At 37.5% G+C, this 17,444-nt stretch overlaps 1 protein-coding gene across 1 annotated transcript in view; it reads right to left on the bottom strand.

Annotated features, from left to right (window-relative positions):
- Positions 1 to 17,444, bottom strand: part of ITGAV (integrin subunit alpha V) — a 101,970-nt gene that overhangs the window by 48,159 nt on the left and 36,367 nt on the right. The window contains exons 3-5 of the mRNA XM_032356170.1: positions 9,397 to 9,488; positions 6,418 to 6,532; positions 1,689 to 1,750 (exon numbers count right to left, since the gene is read on the bottom strand). Of these exons, the coding sequence (XP_032212061.1) occupies positions 1,689 to 1,750; positions 6,418 to 6,532; positions 9,397 to 9,488 (269 nt within the window). The remainder of the gene's footprint in view (positions 1 to 1,688; positions 1,751 to 6,417; positions 6,533 to 9,396; positions 9,489 to 17,444) is intronic.

Genomic DNA, 17,444 nt, shown 5'->3' with positions numbered 1-17,444 from the left:
CAGATCTACACAGAAATGAAGTTAGAAGGTAAAATTTTCAGGGTATATTATATATACGAATTACACTTGACTAGTATTTCTTGTATCTTTAACAAACTGTAAGTATCTATTTCAAGGAAACTGTGTTTAGTGTTTGAGCATATTTTGATATTTCTTCCAACTGGAGAGAAAATAGTTTTCCCCTCAAACATACATATAGCCCTAAGATTTCAACTGACAATTTCCTGCCCTGACTATGAAAAAGATACTTCTAAATTGTCTACTTTAAAAAGATACTTTTCAGGGGCCCCTGGGTGGCTCAATGGGTTAAGCCTCTACCTTTGGCTCAGGTCATGATCTCAGGGTCCTGGGATCGAGCCCCGCAATGGGCTCTCTGCTCAGCAGGGAGCCTGCTTCTCCCTCTCTCTCTGCCTGCCTCTCTGCCTATTTATGATCTCTCTGTGTCAAATAAATAAAGAAAAATCTTAAAAAAAAAAAAAAAAAGATACTTTTCACAAATGAGTTGAAGAAAGCAAACAGTTAATTTAGCTGCGAATATTCACGGTATGAGACTATTTCTGGGGTTACATCTGCATGGGCACAGGTACAGAAAACATGGACTTTCTTTTTTGAATCAACATCTATTTGAAAATATTTCATGAAAGTTTAAAGCTAGTATTTATTAATATACTTCTTGTTTTGCTTCCTCAAATTTTGAATTTTTAGTAATTACAAGTAAATTTTGAATTGTGATCTCAAACTGAGTGATTTAAATCAATTAGGAAGTAAAGAAAGTTAACTATAATTATAGACCTAGTCTAGAAAAAACTTTTTTAGTAAAGATAAAATACAAATTTTAAAAAATAAGAAAAAGCTTTATTAATTTTCTGAATTACATAACTGTGTAGTTTCTATTGTTTTAATAAATTTAAAGCATTTTCTAAGAAGGCCATATTGAGCTTTCTAAGGATGCTCTAAATTAAATCAATATGTGTAAGATTTCTCTAGGTATAATTAATATTCTCAGGCTGATATTCAAAATGTTCATATATCCCAGCCCCCCCACCCAAAAAACCCACATACACAAAAGAAAGTGATACAAAGAAAAATACTCCAGAAAATTTTCCTTTGAAAACATACACTGAACTGTTATTTTAGGAAAATGGATAAAAACTATCAACTCTAGAGAGCATACTAGCTTAGTGAAAAATACATAGAGCCACACATATGAGATTTTTTACAGTAATTAAATTGTCCAACTTTACGTGGTGCCTGTAGGCACATAATAGATGGTAAACATGCACATTTCTCAGCTTTTATGTAACAAAACTACAATTTTGTAACAGAGCTCCTACTGACAAGATTTTGTGAAAAGCCAATTCCAGTCAAACAGGAAAAACTTTAATATTATATAAATTTATCTAACTGGAAATTTTAATATTAAGTCATAGTGGTTATCTGCATTTCTGAGGAGATTATCTACTGTCCTCCATTCCCATTCTGATGTCTATTTCAAATAAGCAACATCTTTTAGGGAGAGAATAATGTAAGGCAAAGAATATCAAAATACATAGGTCATTTTTATTAGCTATTTTCCTAAAACTTGTAATAGTTATTGAGAAGCTGAAGTATTGAGCAATTAATTTTTAACAATGGTTTAGATAATGAGATAGATCTGAATCTCACTCAGTCTTAAAGTAAGAACTTACTTTGGTAAAATCAATGCTGAATCCTCCTTGACAAAATCCCTGTCCATCAGCATCAATATTTTCTAAAATAAAAAGATTAGAAATATACACAAACCCCAAAACAAATAACATAAAACAAAACATGAGAAAAATCTCTATCACTGTAACCATAAGACAGTGTACCATGAATTGGAAATGTTCATTCACTCAAGCACTTAATGAGCTATTTTCACATTCTGAAAAAATTAGTATCCATTTTTATCAGCACCATTTTCTCAGATATGGCAAGAGAGATCAAAGTATCTGTAATAGTCACAAGGAAACAGAAACATCCCCTAAAATGGGAGATTTAAAACTTATTTTTAACCACAACCTACAGCAAGATTATATATCATAACCCATAAAACCCAATATTTACATGTTATATGTATATATAATAGATTCATCGATAAGACAAAATTTCACAAAACAGTATCAGTATTACCATGTACAATATATTCTGACATTTTCTATTTCATTCCATTTTTAAAAAAATTATTGGCTATGAACCACTGTTTTGAACTCATGAAACAAAGATGACTTGTGTTCTACGAGTTAAAAACTCCAATCCTAAATTCCTATTATTACCCTACAGTGTCTAGCCTATGGTCTTCACAAATCTATTACAAATACTGGTAAAGAGATACATACATTCCTAATACATACTTACCACACATACATTTTGTAGCCAACAACAATAAAAAAAACTATTAAAAACGTAGCTTGGAATTTTGGGAGAAAGCCAGGCCCTAACTTAATGTAGAGCAAAGAACAAAATATGAAATTATCTTCACAACCTATTTAGAACTGCAGTCTAATGAGCGTGAACACCTTTAAACATGACACTTTCAATTATTTTCCAGATGATTAACAGACTCACTAGTTAGACTCTTTTGTAGTTACCTTTTATCTGGTAGTTTTCACAAAAGGAAACGATTTCTGGACAATTAGCCAATTCATTGAAATTAACTCTAATCATGAGTAATACTGTACCTAGAATATAGGTCAGGATGAACCTGAAGACTCTCCCTTGTTTGATTTTGAGGGTAAGAAGGAACAATGAAAACACTAGTCTTCAGTTATCAAGGAATTCTTCTAGTCAATGTTACAATATGTAAATCATTATGCTATATAGTATTTACTAAATTTCCCACCCAAACACAGGAACCAAAAATATCTATTTTCAGTACAACTGAAAGGACAACTTCCAAAAATTTTTGTCAAATACTCTCATCAAAAATTTTGAACACATTCTAAAAACCTGGGAACTGCCCCAAGATTACACACTTAATAACTAAATTTAGATTTGTTTTAGAAAATAGCCTCAAGAGTGTAATGCTACCCCAATGTAAATTTTTCTAACCAAGAGGGAATGGGAAAAAGTGGGCTGGGGTTTCCAGTATCTAGTGAATCATACTGAGGAATCCTGCTCTGACCTCAAGTCAGCCATTTATTTCCCTTATTCAAGTTGTATTCAGGGGAACTTTTTCAGGCCATTTATAAAGACATCCCTTTTTGATTATCAAACCGTATATTTATCTGCTTTATTTGGTTTCCCAGAACACATGATCGTCCTTTAAAATTTTCTTAACAGGTACGTATTAAACTGAGTGTTTAAGGCAATGTAAAGAATTTTACGCTAACCACAAGCTATTTCAGGGAAGGCTTTTGTTTTCATTCCGACAGATAAATAATATTTCTCCCATTCCTCAAGCCTGACAGCATGATAAATAATATTACTGATTATGATAGTAAGAGCAGCTAATGTTTATTAAGCCCATTCCCCAAGCCACATACTGTACTAAAGTATTTTCCAAGGCATTATCTTTTAAAATCTTATGCAATCCTATTATTATTCACGATTTATAGATAAGGAAATGAAGGCTTACAGAAATTAAGTAACTTGAACAGAGTCAGCCAGCTAGTAAGAGAGCAGGGATCTGAGCCCAGTGTGTCCACACCATTAACCTGCACTATCTCAAATCAACAATGTACTCAGAATTTCCTGAGTAACAATCAAGGGGGAAGAAAAGGCAACTAGCTTTCAAAACAGAAAAATCTACAGACACAGCCTGATCATGGAATTGAAAGTATTTAAGTTACAGGATTTGTGGCTCTGGAACTTTTAGAGAGACACCTGGCCTATTGTGTAAAGCCATTAGGCCATAGATAGTAACGAAAAGCCAAAAGCAAATATAATTAGGAATAAGGAAATTTTTTACTGACAGTGAAGGTTCATGCCCAGGGTGTCCACAGAAGTCATGCTGAAAACAAAAGCAAACAAACAAACAAAAAGCCCCACAAACTACCAAAACAAGCCAAGTTATCAATTAACAATGCAGCCCTTCAAACTTGGCATGTAAAATCAGTCATTGGCTGCATGATTTAATGAAGCATGAAGAAAATACAAAATACAAAAACTGTACCTCTAAAGTCTGTTATCCAAATCTGTGTTTTTAACAAGGGTGAAAACAAAGGCCCAGAGTGATTAAGTAAATCACGCATAGCTACAGGAGATTGTTGACAAAAGGTGAGAATATAACCCAGGTTCTCAGATTCCCTTTCCTGAGCACTTTTTTTTTCCTGCGGTCATGTTGCCCCTTGTAATCTGGGCCTGTAGGTAGCTTCATATCGCAAAGGTTACACCAAAAAGCATGCATGTACAATGATCAGGGGAAACTGAAAGCCAGATTTATTAGGAAGAAGGGCATTCACTTTGATTTTTGAAGTCATTCTTTTGTTTTTTCAAAGATTTGAGGTATTATTATTTGATTAGGGATCGACAAACTTTTTCTGTAAAGGACCAGATACTATTTTAGACTTAGGGGCTATATGGTCACTGTGGCAACCACTCAGCTCTCCCTTTATACACAGCATGTAAACAAATTGGGGCGGGGGGGGGGCAGTATTCCAATAAAATTTTATTTACTAAAAGAGGCTCACAAGCCAGTTTTGTGACCTGATTTGGATGTTAAATACTTCAGAAAATAAGGTTGAAAACAATTTTACAATTTCTGTGCCAATATGTAAAATTTCTGTGTCTAAACCAAACAAACAGATCAGGCTCTCTGCTCAGCAGGGAGCCTGCTCCCTCCTCTCTCTCTGCCTACTTGTGATCTCTGTCAAATAAATAAATAAAATCTTTAAAAAAAAAAAAAAGACTACTCATTACTATAAGATCTGGGAAAAAAATTACTTGTAATCATCCTAATCTCAGTTCCCACACCTACCATGTGTGAATAAGGGTGATTTTTATAGGTCAGTCCATCATGTAAGTGGGAAGTTACAAACCTGGCATGCAAGAGTTAGCTCATTCCTCATAGCTATAAGATTATCTTTTCATAACAGGAACATCTTTGCAGTACAGCAAAACATGAATTTAGTTCTCGCATGTTCCACATACCACAAAGACAGGAGTCCTGTGACCAAGACAGCAACACAAAGGTGATGATACAGATGACATCAAGCACTGAGTGTAGGGCTGCCAGCCTCCTCTGGTCTGTATGCTTTCTGGCCTATCCTCATAAATAATGCAGTTCTGGAGGTATCATTCTTTTGATGTGTACCTCTCACTTACAACAAATAGGGTAAAGTTGGTGGATTAAGAAGTGTTACTAAAAATCATTTGCAATTTCCCGAAGGTTTAAGTGCTTAGAATTTTGAAGACTGAAAAATTCCTTTGGCCTGGTGTCCTAAGTCAACTAACATGGAAAAAAAAGAATTTTAGCACTAACAGTCTTACATGTTGTACTTCTATTATTAATTCCCTCTACCAAACTATCTGGTGACCAATGGAACAAAGAAAAGTATCAGTCTAAGGTGGCTCAGTTGGCTAAGCATGTGGCTTCAGCTCAGGTCTCAATCTCAGGGTCCTGTGATCAAGCCCCACATAGCTTAGTGGGGAGTCTGCTTCTCCCTCTGCCTCTCTCCCCTGCCTGTGCTCTTTCTCTCTCTTTTTGTCTCTAATAAATAAATAAAATCTTAAAAAAAAAAAAAAAAGAACTGGAATCTCCTTTGGAAAAGCATTATCAAAACTGTAAGTGCTCAAAATCACCTTTAATCACAATATGAATTTCATATGAAATTTCAAATAATATTAGACAACAAAGTGAGATCTTTTCAACCATCAAAAGAGGAGTAAGCTTGATAAAAGATGAACAGAGAAACTCTGATTTAAAAGAGGGAAAATTCAGGAACGCTTGGCTGATTCAGTCGGTAGAGCATATGACTACTGATCTTGCTGTTGTGAGTTTAAGCCCCAGGTTGGGTGTAAAGATTATTTAAAAGAAAATCTTTCAAAAAAATTTTTAAATAAAAAAAAAAAATTAAAGGAGGAAAACTCCAACATAGGAGTCCTGAGCTCAATGCTTCACCTTTCTATATAAACTCCGGCTCTTTTTAAAGACTTAATTTTTTTTTTTAATATTTAACACCATTATTAATATAAAACTCTAGTTCTTAAACTTTGGTATCTATGAAATTGCCCTGTGGAGTTTTCCTAAAAAGGAAGGTACCCAGGCCTGCCAGAGGATCTATTGCATCAGAATCTTTTATATAGGAATCCCACATCTATGTTAGAGAAGCTCAATGGAGCATCTTTTGACTCACACACAATATGTCTACAATTTTTAATACACACACACACACACACACGTAACAAAGTAGGCTTCCCAACCCTCTTTTAAAAGCTGGTACAACTTCCTACACATACTTGATCTACATGGGGCATACTCCACAGTCTTTGTTCCATACTGAAGAAAGCATGTTCCAACAGGCTCTCTCTCCTGTTTCATTTCAGTCCTCCAGTGGTAGAGCGGGGCACAGGCCTAAAATCAAAGGGGATAGTCCACAGCATAAAAATTCCCTGAAAAACTGAGCATTTCAGACAATCTGTATTACTCTAGAATTCAAAAACACTTTCTAAGCATTAATAAAAATTAATCAAACTTGTCTTATACCAAGAATTCCTTATTACCACAGTGGATACAGATTTAAAAAGTACTTTCCTCACATATTCCTTTTCAAAATAGTTACCAAAACTATTTCATATAGCATTTTTCTTGATATTATGCACTAGGCTGATGGTCACAAATCAAATTAATGTTTTAACTAAATAACATTCTCATGCATGTAGAATATACCCTGAAATTATAAAGCAAGTAATTTGTTATTAAGAAAAAATAGGGATGCCTGGGTGGCTCAGTCATTAAACATCTGCCTTCGGCTCAGGTCACGATCTCAGGGTCCTGGAATCAAGTCCCACATTGGGCTCCCTGCTCAGTGGGGAGTGTACTTCTCCCTCTCACTCTGCCTGCTGCTCCCCCTGCTTGTGTGTGCCCTCTCTCTTTCTCTGGCAAATGAATAAATAAAATCTTTAAAAAAAAAAAAAAAAAGAAAGAAAGAAAGAAAGAAAAAGAAAAAAAAGAAAGACTTCAGAGTGCTTATTTTACCTACTTTCCAAATAATGACCTTTTTGTTTTTGGTGTTACAGATTTTAACATCATGTACAAGCAGTGAAATAATGCATATTTTAATAACATAGTAATTTACCAAAATGAACATTTAACTTGCTGGAAAAAGATTCAATTAACTCTTTGTAATACTCTTTTGAAGCAAAACATTAACACAAACACTGCAGAAATTAATAGCAGGTTATTTTATATCTACCTTGAAAAAGGTGAAAGGAGACAATTATTGCTACTTTTCTACATGAACTTGATGTTTCACATACACAGATTATTTATTTGCTCCTCCTGCTTATGTCTGCTTCTGTGCTTTCTGCCTAGAGTGCCCCCACTCTCAACCCCATCCTTCATTTCCAACTGGACACATCCATTAAAACTCCTTTGAAATTGCAGCTCCTAGATGAATTCTTTCCTAATGCCCCACAACTGGATTTTTAAAAACAGAAATGAAAACAATGCAGATAATTAAAACAAGGAAAGGCTTTCTGAGGAAGTGAAATGAAAGCTGAAATCAGAATGACAAAGGAGTTGGCCAAGTGAACATCAACAAGATGAGCATAAGATAGGCAGAGGGAACAAAAACACTGGGATACTAACTGCACTGACCAGTCACGTGGAAGGAACAAAGACCAGTCTAGCTAAAGCATGTGAGGTGGCATGAGAAGAGCCACTGACCGGATTATGGAGATGCTCCTAAACCAGAAGCAGCAGGGATTTGTCCTCTGAGAGTGATAGAAAATCACTTAACTGTTTTAATCAAGAAGATGAAATGCTCTGATTCCCTCTGGTCCTCCCATGGAGAATGGATTGTAGTTGAGGCAGGAAAGGAAGCAGAAAGAGGAGGAGAGCCTCTGCCATAACCCAGGCAGGCAATGGCAGTGGCTGGATACAGGGTGGAAATAGTGCAGGTGAGGACTTATTGATGGATGTGGAATATATTCCCGAAGCCAAACTGATAGGGCTTGCTGGTGGATGAGGTGGAGAGTCATGCCTCTAAACGAGGTGGGAAGGTTTTATATGGAAACAGTTATCTTTGTGTTTTTCCCTTTTTTAATTGTTATTTATGTATTTATTTTATTTCAGAGAGAGAGAGAGAGACAGAACACAAGCAGGGCGGGCTGCAGAGGGAGAGAGAGAAGCAGGCTCCCCACTGAGCAGGAAGCCTGACACAGTCCTGATCCCAGCATCCTAAGACCACAACTTGAGTCAAAGGCAGATGCCCAACTGACTGAGCCACCCAGGGATCCCTGTGTTTTTTTCTTTTTGATAGTGGGTAAAAAGAGTTCTATTTTGGCCATGTTCATTTTCAGTAATATATGAGATATCCAAATGGAAATGCCACACAGCTAGTTTGGAAATACGACTCTGAGGAAATATGACTGAAAATCCAAGGAGAATTAAGAGCTAGAATGATAGATTTAGGGATTATGACATATGGGTTCTATTAACAGCCATGAGACAGGATAGGAACAGACAGCTAAAAGGTGTAGTTAGAGAAGACAGGGGTCCAGAACACAGCCTGGGAATAACCCAACATCTAGAGACTGAGCAAAAAGGAGGCTGCAAGGAGCAGGCAACTGAATGAGAGAAAACCAGGAAAATACAGTGCTCCAGAAGCCAAGGGAAGAAAAGCATTTCAAAAAGAATGGGCTAACTGACCTCACTGAATGGTGCTAAGAGGACAGGAAAAGTAAGAAAGCACCGATTTCAGTGACCTGAGAGCCAAGGTGACTTTGGCCATGCCTGCCTGAGCCCGACTACAGTGGTTGGGAAGAGAACGTGAAGAAGGTAGAGATGGTGACTGTAGAAAAGACTTTCAAAAAGTTTCTGAAAAGAGGAGCGAAGTAATGAAGCGTGGCAGTGGAGACGAGGCAAAGGGAACACTGCTGTGTTTTAAAGAGAGGAGGTGTTCGTGTGCTTGATGAATCATAACCCACCAGTCCTAAACCTGGCTGGAGAGAGACATACTGACGGGAAGCATCAACAGGGCCAGGAGAAAGGAACAAGGTAGGCATGAAGGTGGAAAGTAGCAGAACCCAAGTCTGTGAAGGGCGGTATGGATGGGATCTGCAGACAGGATGACCTTTGATCAGAGCTATCTTAGCTCATCTTGCACTGTGCTCCAGAACACACTGAGTTTTAGTATCAGCTTTCAAACATAAAATCTTCGGTGTATCCACATAAATTGACAAACCCAACTATGAGGAAATAACCAAAAGACTTACCAAAATTTTATCCTGTTTTGATCTCACAGATGCTCCAAACCACTGGTGAGACTTAAACTCCAAAGGATCATCCTTAGCAAAATCTCTATTGCCTAAGAAAAATATTGTGAGGGGTGAGAAACAAAATATATATTCTTAGTAAAACAGTTTATTTCAAACCGGCCAGGTGTACAAACAGTGTGCCTTTCATTAATCAAATTCCACATCAGCTTTTATCTCACGTACTTTATGAATGTCCAAAACTTTCAACTAATCAAAAAACGAAACACAGGATGACTGTAAGTGTCTCAGGGTTACTATTAACCCATATTAACTATTACAATGTAGATGTGAAAAAGTAATAGTAAAGTTTCCCAACTATTAATTATCAGATAATTAACTATTAAACAAATACTTATAGTCACCTACTGTATTTGCCCAAATTCTGCGATATAAAGATATTTATGAAAACAAAAGTCTACTGCCGGGATGCCTGCCTGGGTGGCTCAGTCAGTTAAATGACTGCCTTCAGGTCAAGTCACGATCCCAGGGTCCTGGTATCAAGTCCCACATATGGCTCCTTGCTCAACGGTGAGCCTGCTTCTCCCTCTGCCTGCTGCTCCCCCTGCTTGTGTGTGCGCACTCGCTCGCTCTCTCTCTTTCTCTCTCTCTGACAAATAAAATCTTTAAGGAAAAAAAAAGGCTCCTTTATAAAACACCAGTAGCAAAAGACTAAAGTAAAAGACTGAGACAGTGCAAATGACATTATAACACAGGAGTTAGAACCAGAAGACATGACTGGGCTGGTGGAAAAAGGAATTAAATTTGACACATGCAAATATTTACTTTCAGTTTACATTATTGAGAAAATTATTTCCAACGTACCAGCCACTCATGTAAAGCACTTATAAAAAAGAAAGAAAAGAAAAAAGAAACAGATAAAAGAGAAAAGAGAATGGACGAGAAGATAGGGGAGGGGAGGGGAGGGGAGAGGAGAGGCTTTTTGTTTTGGGGGGTTTTCTTGATTTTCTAAAATGAGCATTTATTTCACAGAAGTTTTGGCACAATGAGGCTGGGGTAAGCGTGATTTTAGCGACTGTTCTTGGCTGCCCCTTTTGCTGCAGCAATCAGTGGAGTGAGGCCAGAGAGGGGCTTGGCAATCTTCAGGAACCGATGCTGCAGCAGCTCTTTGGCTGAGCCTCTCTTCTCCACATCCACCTCAGGACAGCGGTTCAGAACATCCCAGAAGAAAGCTGACAGCTTCTCTGGGTTCTGAAGCCCTGGGGTCCCACTGGTGGCAGTGAGGTACAAGGCTCTCAGAGGATTTTCACTGATGTGTGGGGGCTCCCCTTCAATCATTTCGATGGCCATGATTCCCAGGGACCAGATGTCAACCTTAGGTCCACAGGCCTTCCGTGTCACAACCTCTGGTGCCATCCGGTATGGAGTTCTCACCATGGTGCTCCGTTTGCTCTGCTCTGGGGTGATCTGGGCACAGAACCCAAAATCGGTTAGCTTGACAGAGAAGAGAGGAGAGGAGAGGAGGAGAGGCGAGGAGAGGATCCTTTCCACTGAAAAGCTGTTAAATTGTTCAAGAAAAAAATTATGGAAACATCCATAAAGTATTTAGGGAAAGAGAAACTATTTTTTTTCTTTTTTTTTTTGAGAGAGAGAGAGTAATTATTTTTAAAGTCTAGTCTGTTCTTCTTAAAATCCATTTATATTAATCATTCTTTATAAGCATTCATTCCAAGGGGCACCTGGGTGGCACAGTGGGTTGAGTGTCTGACTCTTGGTTTTGGCTCAGGTCATGATCTCAGGGTCCTGAAATGGAGCCCTGCATCAGATTCCGAGCTCAGCCTGGAGTCGGCTTGAGATTCTCTCACTCACCCCTCTATCCCCATCCCCACCCACATGAGAACTCTCTCAATCTAAAATAAATAAATAAATCTTAAATACTTAGATGTATATATATACATGTATATATATATTTTTACATGTATTACAAGAAATTTACATGTATATATACATGTAAATTATATATACATATATACAAATTATATATACATATATATACACATATATACATGTAAATTTCTTTTTTTTTTAAAGATTTTATTTATTTATTTGATAGAGAGCACAAGTAGGCAGAGAGGCAGGCACAAGGAGAAGCAGACTCCCCGCTGAGCAGGGAGACCAACGTGGGACTCAATCCCAGAACCAAGAGATCGTGACCTGGGCCAAAGGCAGATGCTTGCTTAACTGACTGAGCCGCCCAGGCATCCCTCTTTTCCATTATTTTCAAAAAAATTTTCTTTGATATGTCAAGCTCCAAAGGCCTCTATCTGTAGTCTAAATATAGCTATTCTTTGTCAGTGGTCACAAATATACATTTTTAGGGATGCCTGCGTGGCTCAGTGGGTTAAAGCCTCTGTCTTTGGCTCAGGTCATGATCCCAGGATCCTGGGATCGAGCCCTGCATCGGGCTCTCTGCTCAGCAGGGAGCCTGCTTCCTCCTCTCTCTCTGCCTGCCTCTCTGCCTACTTGTGATCTCTGTCAAATAAATAAATAAAATATTAAAATATTAAAAAAATTAAAAAAAAACAAATATACATTTTTAGAAGTTGAAGGAAGTAGAAATGGAACTTATTTATTATATGCCTTTCACTATGAAAACCAAGGTTTCCCAGCAGTGGTTGGCTTGACTCTGAAGCCTATGTTCACTTTGCCATCACCACTGGGAACAATACATACCAATGACCCATAGATCACTAATCCATCTGTCCACAGACCCCCTTATATTTCCCATCCTTCTACAGTTAGGTTAAAGCCACATAGCTAGTGGTTGCCAATAAGATGAATAGAAGTGGCAGATGTCACCCACAGTTAAAAGTGGGTGTGAGCTCACTAATCCTCAAAGAAATGCAAATAAAAACCACAGTAAGATATCATCTCACACCAGCTAGCATGGAAATTACCCAAAAACAACAAAACAAAACAAAAAACAAAAGCTAAAAACAAAGCTAACAAGTGTTAGTGAGAACGTGGAGAAGAGGGAACCCCTATACATTACAAGTGGAAATGTAAATTGATACAGCCATTATGGAAAACAGTATGGAAGCTACTCAAGAAATTAAATATGGAACTGTTGTATGATCCAGGAATCCAACTTCTAAGTATAAAGGAATGAAGTCACTATCCTCAAAGGGTTGTCTGTATTCCCATGTTCACTGCAGCATTACTCATAACAGCCAAGACATGAAAGCAACCTAAATACCAACCAATAGGTAAAAAAGACAGGATACAATAGAACGTTTTTTAGCCACAAAAAAGAATATCCTGCCAGTTGAGACAATACTGAATATTATGCTAAGTGAAATACGTCAGACACAGACAAATACTTCATTATATCACTTATAAGTGGAATCTAAAATAATCAACTCACTAAAAAGCAAATAAAACCAAAAAAAGTAGATATGAAATCTACATATTTTCTCTTTCCCATCCATTAGGCTAGAATAGATGGTAAAATCACATGATAAAAGCAGCTTTGGCCCAAGCTCTGAAATGGTTAAGAGCAGCCGAATGACCCACACTAGAGGATGATATGAACAAGAGTCTTTTTTATTTTTTAAGTGAAATTCGGGGTTTTGTTTGGAAATAAAGCATGACTGATACCAAAAGGGCCTGACCAACAATTACAAAGAAGTTTAGCCTCTGGACAAAATGGGATTTAACTGATAATTTTCAATGATTTAAACCATAAAATTTATGGTTACAATTTACTTAACAGGATTTTTTTATTCCACTGCAAGCTAACTGTTCTCTTACTGTGCTACAGACTTTCTATTCTATTCTAACTACAAAGGAGATGAAGGCATTTACCTCTCACATTAATGAAGGAGGAGAAATACAGCAGGACTGTGAAACAGCTGGTGCTTGGATTCACTGCCACTCATTGTCCCCTGAGACCACAAATAAACTCAGGTAATAGTAGCCCAAGGGAACTGAGCTAATGAGCTAAGAATGCATGTGAACAAAAAGTGCAACATTCTCAGAATTGCTACGTCTCCCTTCTGCTTTCATTTAAAACAAAGCCTTTTCAGCAAGATCCTAAAGACGTCCAAGAAGAAATAAAGCTTTTTTTTTACTAGAAGAAAACTTTGCCTGTACCACATCAGAAAGGCTCAAATTAAGGCTCCATACATTTCCTCATAAGCTCTATAACTGCCAGTTTCAAAAACAAAATGATGCAGAACCAGTATCACTATACTCTTTGTTGGGGAAGGAGGATGTCTATCTTTTATGGTTTTTTTAATTGAAATTTAATTAACATAATGTATTATTAGTCTCAAGGTAGAGTTCAGTAGAGGTCATCAGTCTTTTTTTTTTTTGAAGAATTTATTTATCTGACAGAGCACAAGAAGACTGAATAGCAGGCAGAGGTAGAGGGGAAGGGAGAAGCAGGCTCACCGCTGAACAAGGAGCCTGATGCAGGGCCTGATGCCAGTACCCTGGGATCATGACCTGAGCAAAAGGCAGAGGCTTAACCAACTAAGCCACCCAGGGGCCCTGTCAAGAGTCCCAGGGCTCATCACATCACATGCCCTCCTTAATGTCCATCAGCCAGTTACCCTATCCCTCTACCATCTTCACTCCAGCAACCCTCAGTTTATTTCCTATGATTTAGAGTCTCTTAGGGTTTATCTCCCTCTCTGATTTCATCATTTTATTTTTTCCTCTCTTCCCCTATGATCTTCTGTTTTGTTTCTTAAATTCCACATATGAGGAAGATAATATAATGTCTTCCTCTGATTGACTTATTTCACTTTCAAAATACCATCTAGTTCCACCCACATCATTGCAAATGGCAAGATTTTGGTTTTTTGATGCCTAAGTAATATTCCACTGTATACATATACCACATCTTCTTTATCCATGCATCTGTCGCCCTGGCATCAGGACTCTTTCCATAGTCTGGTTATTGTGGATGCTGCTGCTATGAACATTGGAGTGCAGGTGCCCCTTCAGATCATTACATTTGTATCTTTGGGGTAGATACCTGGTAGTACAATTGCTGGGTCATAAGGTAGCTCTATTTTCAACTTCTTGAGGAATCTCTACGCTATTTTCCAGAGTGGCTTGCATTCCCACCAACAGTGCAAGAGGGTTCCCCTCTTTCCGCATCCTCACCAGCATCTGTCATTTCTTGACTTGTTAATTTTAGCCATTCTGACTGGTGTGAGGTGATATCTCATTGTGGTTTTGATTTGTATTTCCCTGATGCTGAGGGATGTGGAGCACTTTTTCATGTGTTGGTTGGCCATTAGGATATCTTCTTTGGAGAAATGTCTGTTCATGTCTTGAGTCTGGTAAGTTCTTTATAGATTTTGGATATTAGCCCTTTATCTGATAAGACATTTGCAAATACCATCTCCCATCTGTCAGTTGTCTTTTGGTTTTGTCAACTGTTTCCTTTGTTGTGCAAAAGCTTTTTATCTTGATAAAGTCCCAATAGTTGTTTTTGCCTTTGTTTCCCTTGCCACTGGAGCCATGTCTAGCAAGAAGTTGCTACCACTGAGGTAACACAGGTTGCTGCTGGTGATCTCCTCCAGGATTTTGATGGATTCCTATCTCACATTGAGGTTATCCATCAATATTGAGTCTATTTTTGTGTATGTTGTAAGGAAATGGTCCAGTTTCATTCTTCTGCACGTGGCTGTCCAATCTTCCCAACACCATTTGTTGAAGAGACTATCTTTTTCTGTTGGATATTTTTCCCCTCTTTGTCAAAGATTAGTTGACCATAGAGTTGAGGGTTCATTTCTGGTTCTCTATTCTGTTCCACTGATCCAGGTGTCTGTTTTTGTGCCAGTACCTTACCGTCTTGATGATTACACCTTTGTAATAGAGCTTGAAGTCCAGAATTATGATGTCACCAGCTTTGGTTTTCTTTTTCAACATTCCTTTGGCTATTTGGGATCTTTTCCGGTTCCAAACAAATTTTAGCATTTTTTGTTCAAGATCCATGAAAAAAACTAATGGTACTTTAACAGGGGTTGGATTGAATGTATACATTGCACTAGATAGCACAGACATTTTAACAATATTTATTCTTCCAATCCATGAGCATAGAACATTTTTCTAATTCTTTGTGTCACCCTCAATTTCTTTCATGAGTGTTTTATAATTTTCAGTTACTATCCATAGCCTCTTTGGGTAGGTTTATTCCTATAGATATCTTTTGCTTTTTGGTGCAACTGTAAATGGGATCAACTCCTTAAATTCTCTTTCTTCTGGCTCATTGTTAGCATATAGAAATGCAACTGACTTCTGTGCAATAATTTTTATATCCTGCCACTTTGCTGAATTCCTGAATGAGTTCTAGCAGTTTTGGGGTGGAGTCTTTCAAATTTTCCACATAAAATATCAAGTCATCTGCAAGGAGTAACAGTTTGACTTGTCTTTGCCAATTCAAATGCCTTTTGTTTCAGGAGTCTAATTGCTGAGGCTATGACTTCTGGTATTATGTTGAAGAACAGTGGTAAGAGTGGACATCCCTTCCATGTTCCAGTCCTTAGGGGAAAAACTGTCAGTTTTTTCCCACTGATAATGATATTCACTGTGGGCTTTCCATATATGGCTTTATGATACTGCAGTATGTTCCCTCTATCCCTACACTTAAGATTTAATCAAGAAAGGATGCTTTAGGGGTGCCTGGGTGGCTCAGTCGGTTAAGCAGCTGCCTTCAGCTTAGGTCATGATCCCAGGGTCTGGGGATCAAGTCCTGCATCAGGCTCCATGCTTGGCAGGGAGTCTGCTTCTCCTTCTCCCTCTGCCTGCTGATCTGCCTATTTGTGCTCTCTGTCAAATTAAAAATTTAAATAAAGAAAGGACACGTTACTTTGTCAAATGCTTTTTCTGCATCTACTGAGAATATCATATGGTTCTTGTTCTTTCTTTTATTAATGTAGTGTATCACATTGACTGATTTGAGGATGCTGAACCAACACTGCAGCCCAGCAATAAACCCCACTTGGTCATGGTGCATGTACATCCTTTTAATGTACAGTTGGATCCTACTGGCTAGTATCTTGGTGAGAACTTTGGCATCCACGTTCATTAAAGATATTGGTCTGTAATTCTCTTTTTTGCTGGGGTCTGGTTTAAGGAACAAGGTAATGCTAGCCTCACAGAAAGAATCTGGAAGTTTTCCTTCCATTTCTATTTTTTGAAACAGCTTCAGAAGAATAGGTATTAATTCTTCTTTAAATGTTTGGTAGAATCCCCCTAGTAAGCCATCTGGTCTTGGACTCTTGTTTGTCAGGAGATTTTTTTATTACTGCTTCAATTCCTTCCCAATTATGCGTTTATTCAGGTTTTCTATTTATTCCTGTTTCAGTTTTAATAGTTTATATGTTTCTGGAAATGCATGCATGTCTTCCAGATTGCTTAATTTGTTGGCATATAGCTGCTCATTATATGATCTTATAATTGTTTTATTTCTTCGTGTTAGTTGTGATCTCTCCTCCTTCATTCAAGATTTTATCAGGGTCCTTTATCTTTTCATTTTGTTAAGTCTGGCCAGGGGTTTATCAGTCTTATTTATTCTTTCAAAGAACCAGCTCCTAGTTTTGTTGATCTGTTCTACTATTCTTTGGTTTCTATTTCATTGATTTTTTTTCTCTAGCCTTTATTAATTCTCTTCTTCTACTGGGTTTAGGCTTAATGTGCTGCTCTTTCTCCAGCTCCTTTAGGTGTAAGGTTAGGTTGTATATTTGAGACCTTTCTTGTTTCTTGAGAAAGGCTTGTACTACTATATACTTGCCTCTTAGGACTGCTTTTGCAGCATCCCAAAGATTTTGAACTGTTGTGTTTCATTTTGAACAGTTATGTTTTCGTTTTCATTTCTTTCCATTTTTTTTTTTTATAATTCCATAATTTTAAAAATTCGTCTTTAATTTCCTGGTTGACCCATTCATTTTTAATAGGATGCTCTTTAGCCTCCATGTATTTGAGTTCTTTCCAACTTTCCTCTTGTGAATGAGTTCACGTTTCAAAGCACTGTG

This window comes from Mustela erminea, chromosome 8, assembly GCF_009829155.1.
Source record: "Mustela erminea isolate mMusErm1 chromosome 8, mMusErm1.Pri, whole genome shotgun sequence".
Taxonomy (NCBI): Eukaryota; Metazoa; Chordata; class Mammalia; order Carnivora; family Mustelidae; genus Mustela; species Mustela erminea.
Note: the sequence above shows the minus strand (reverse complement) of the source record. Positions and strands in the feature narration are given on the sequence as shown.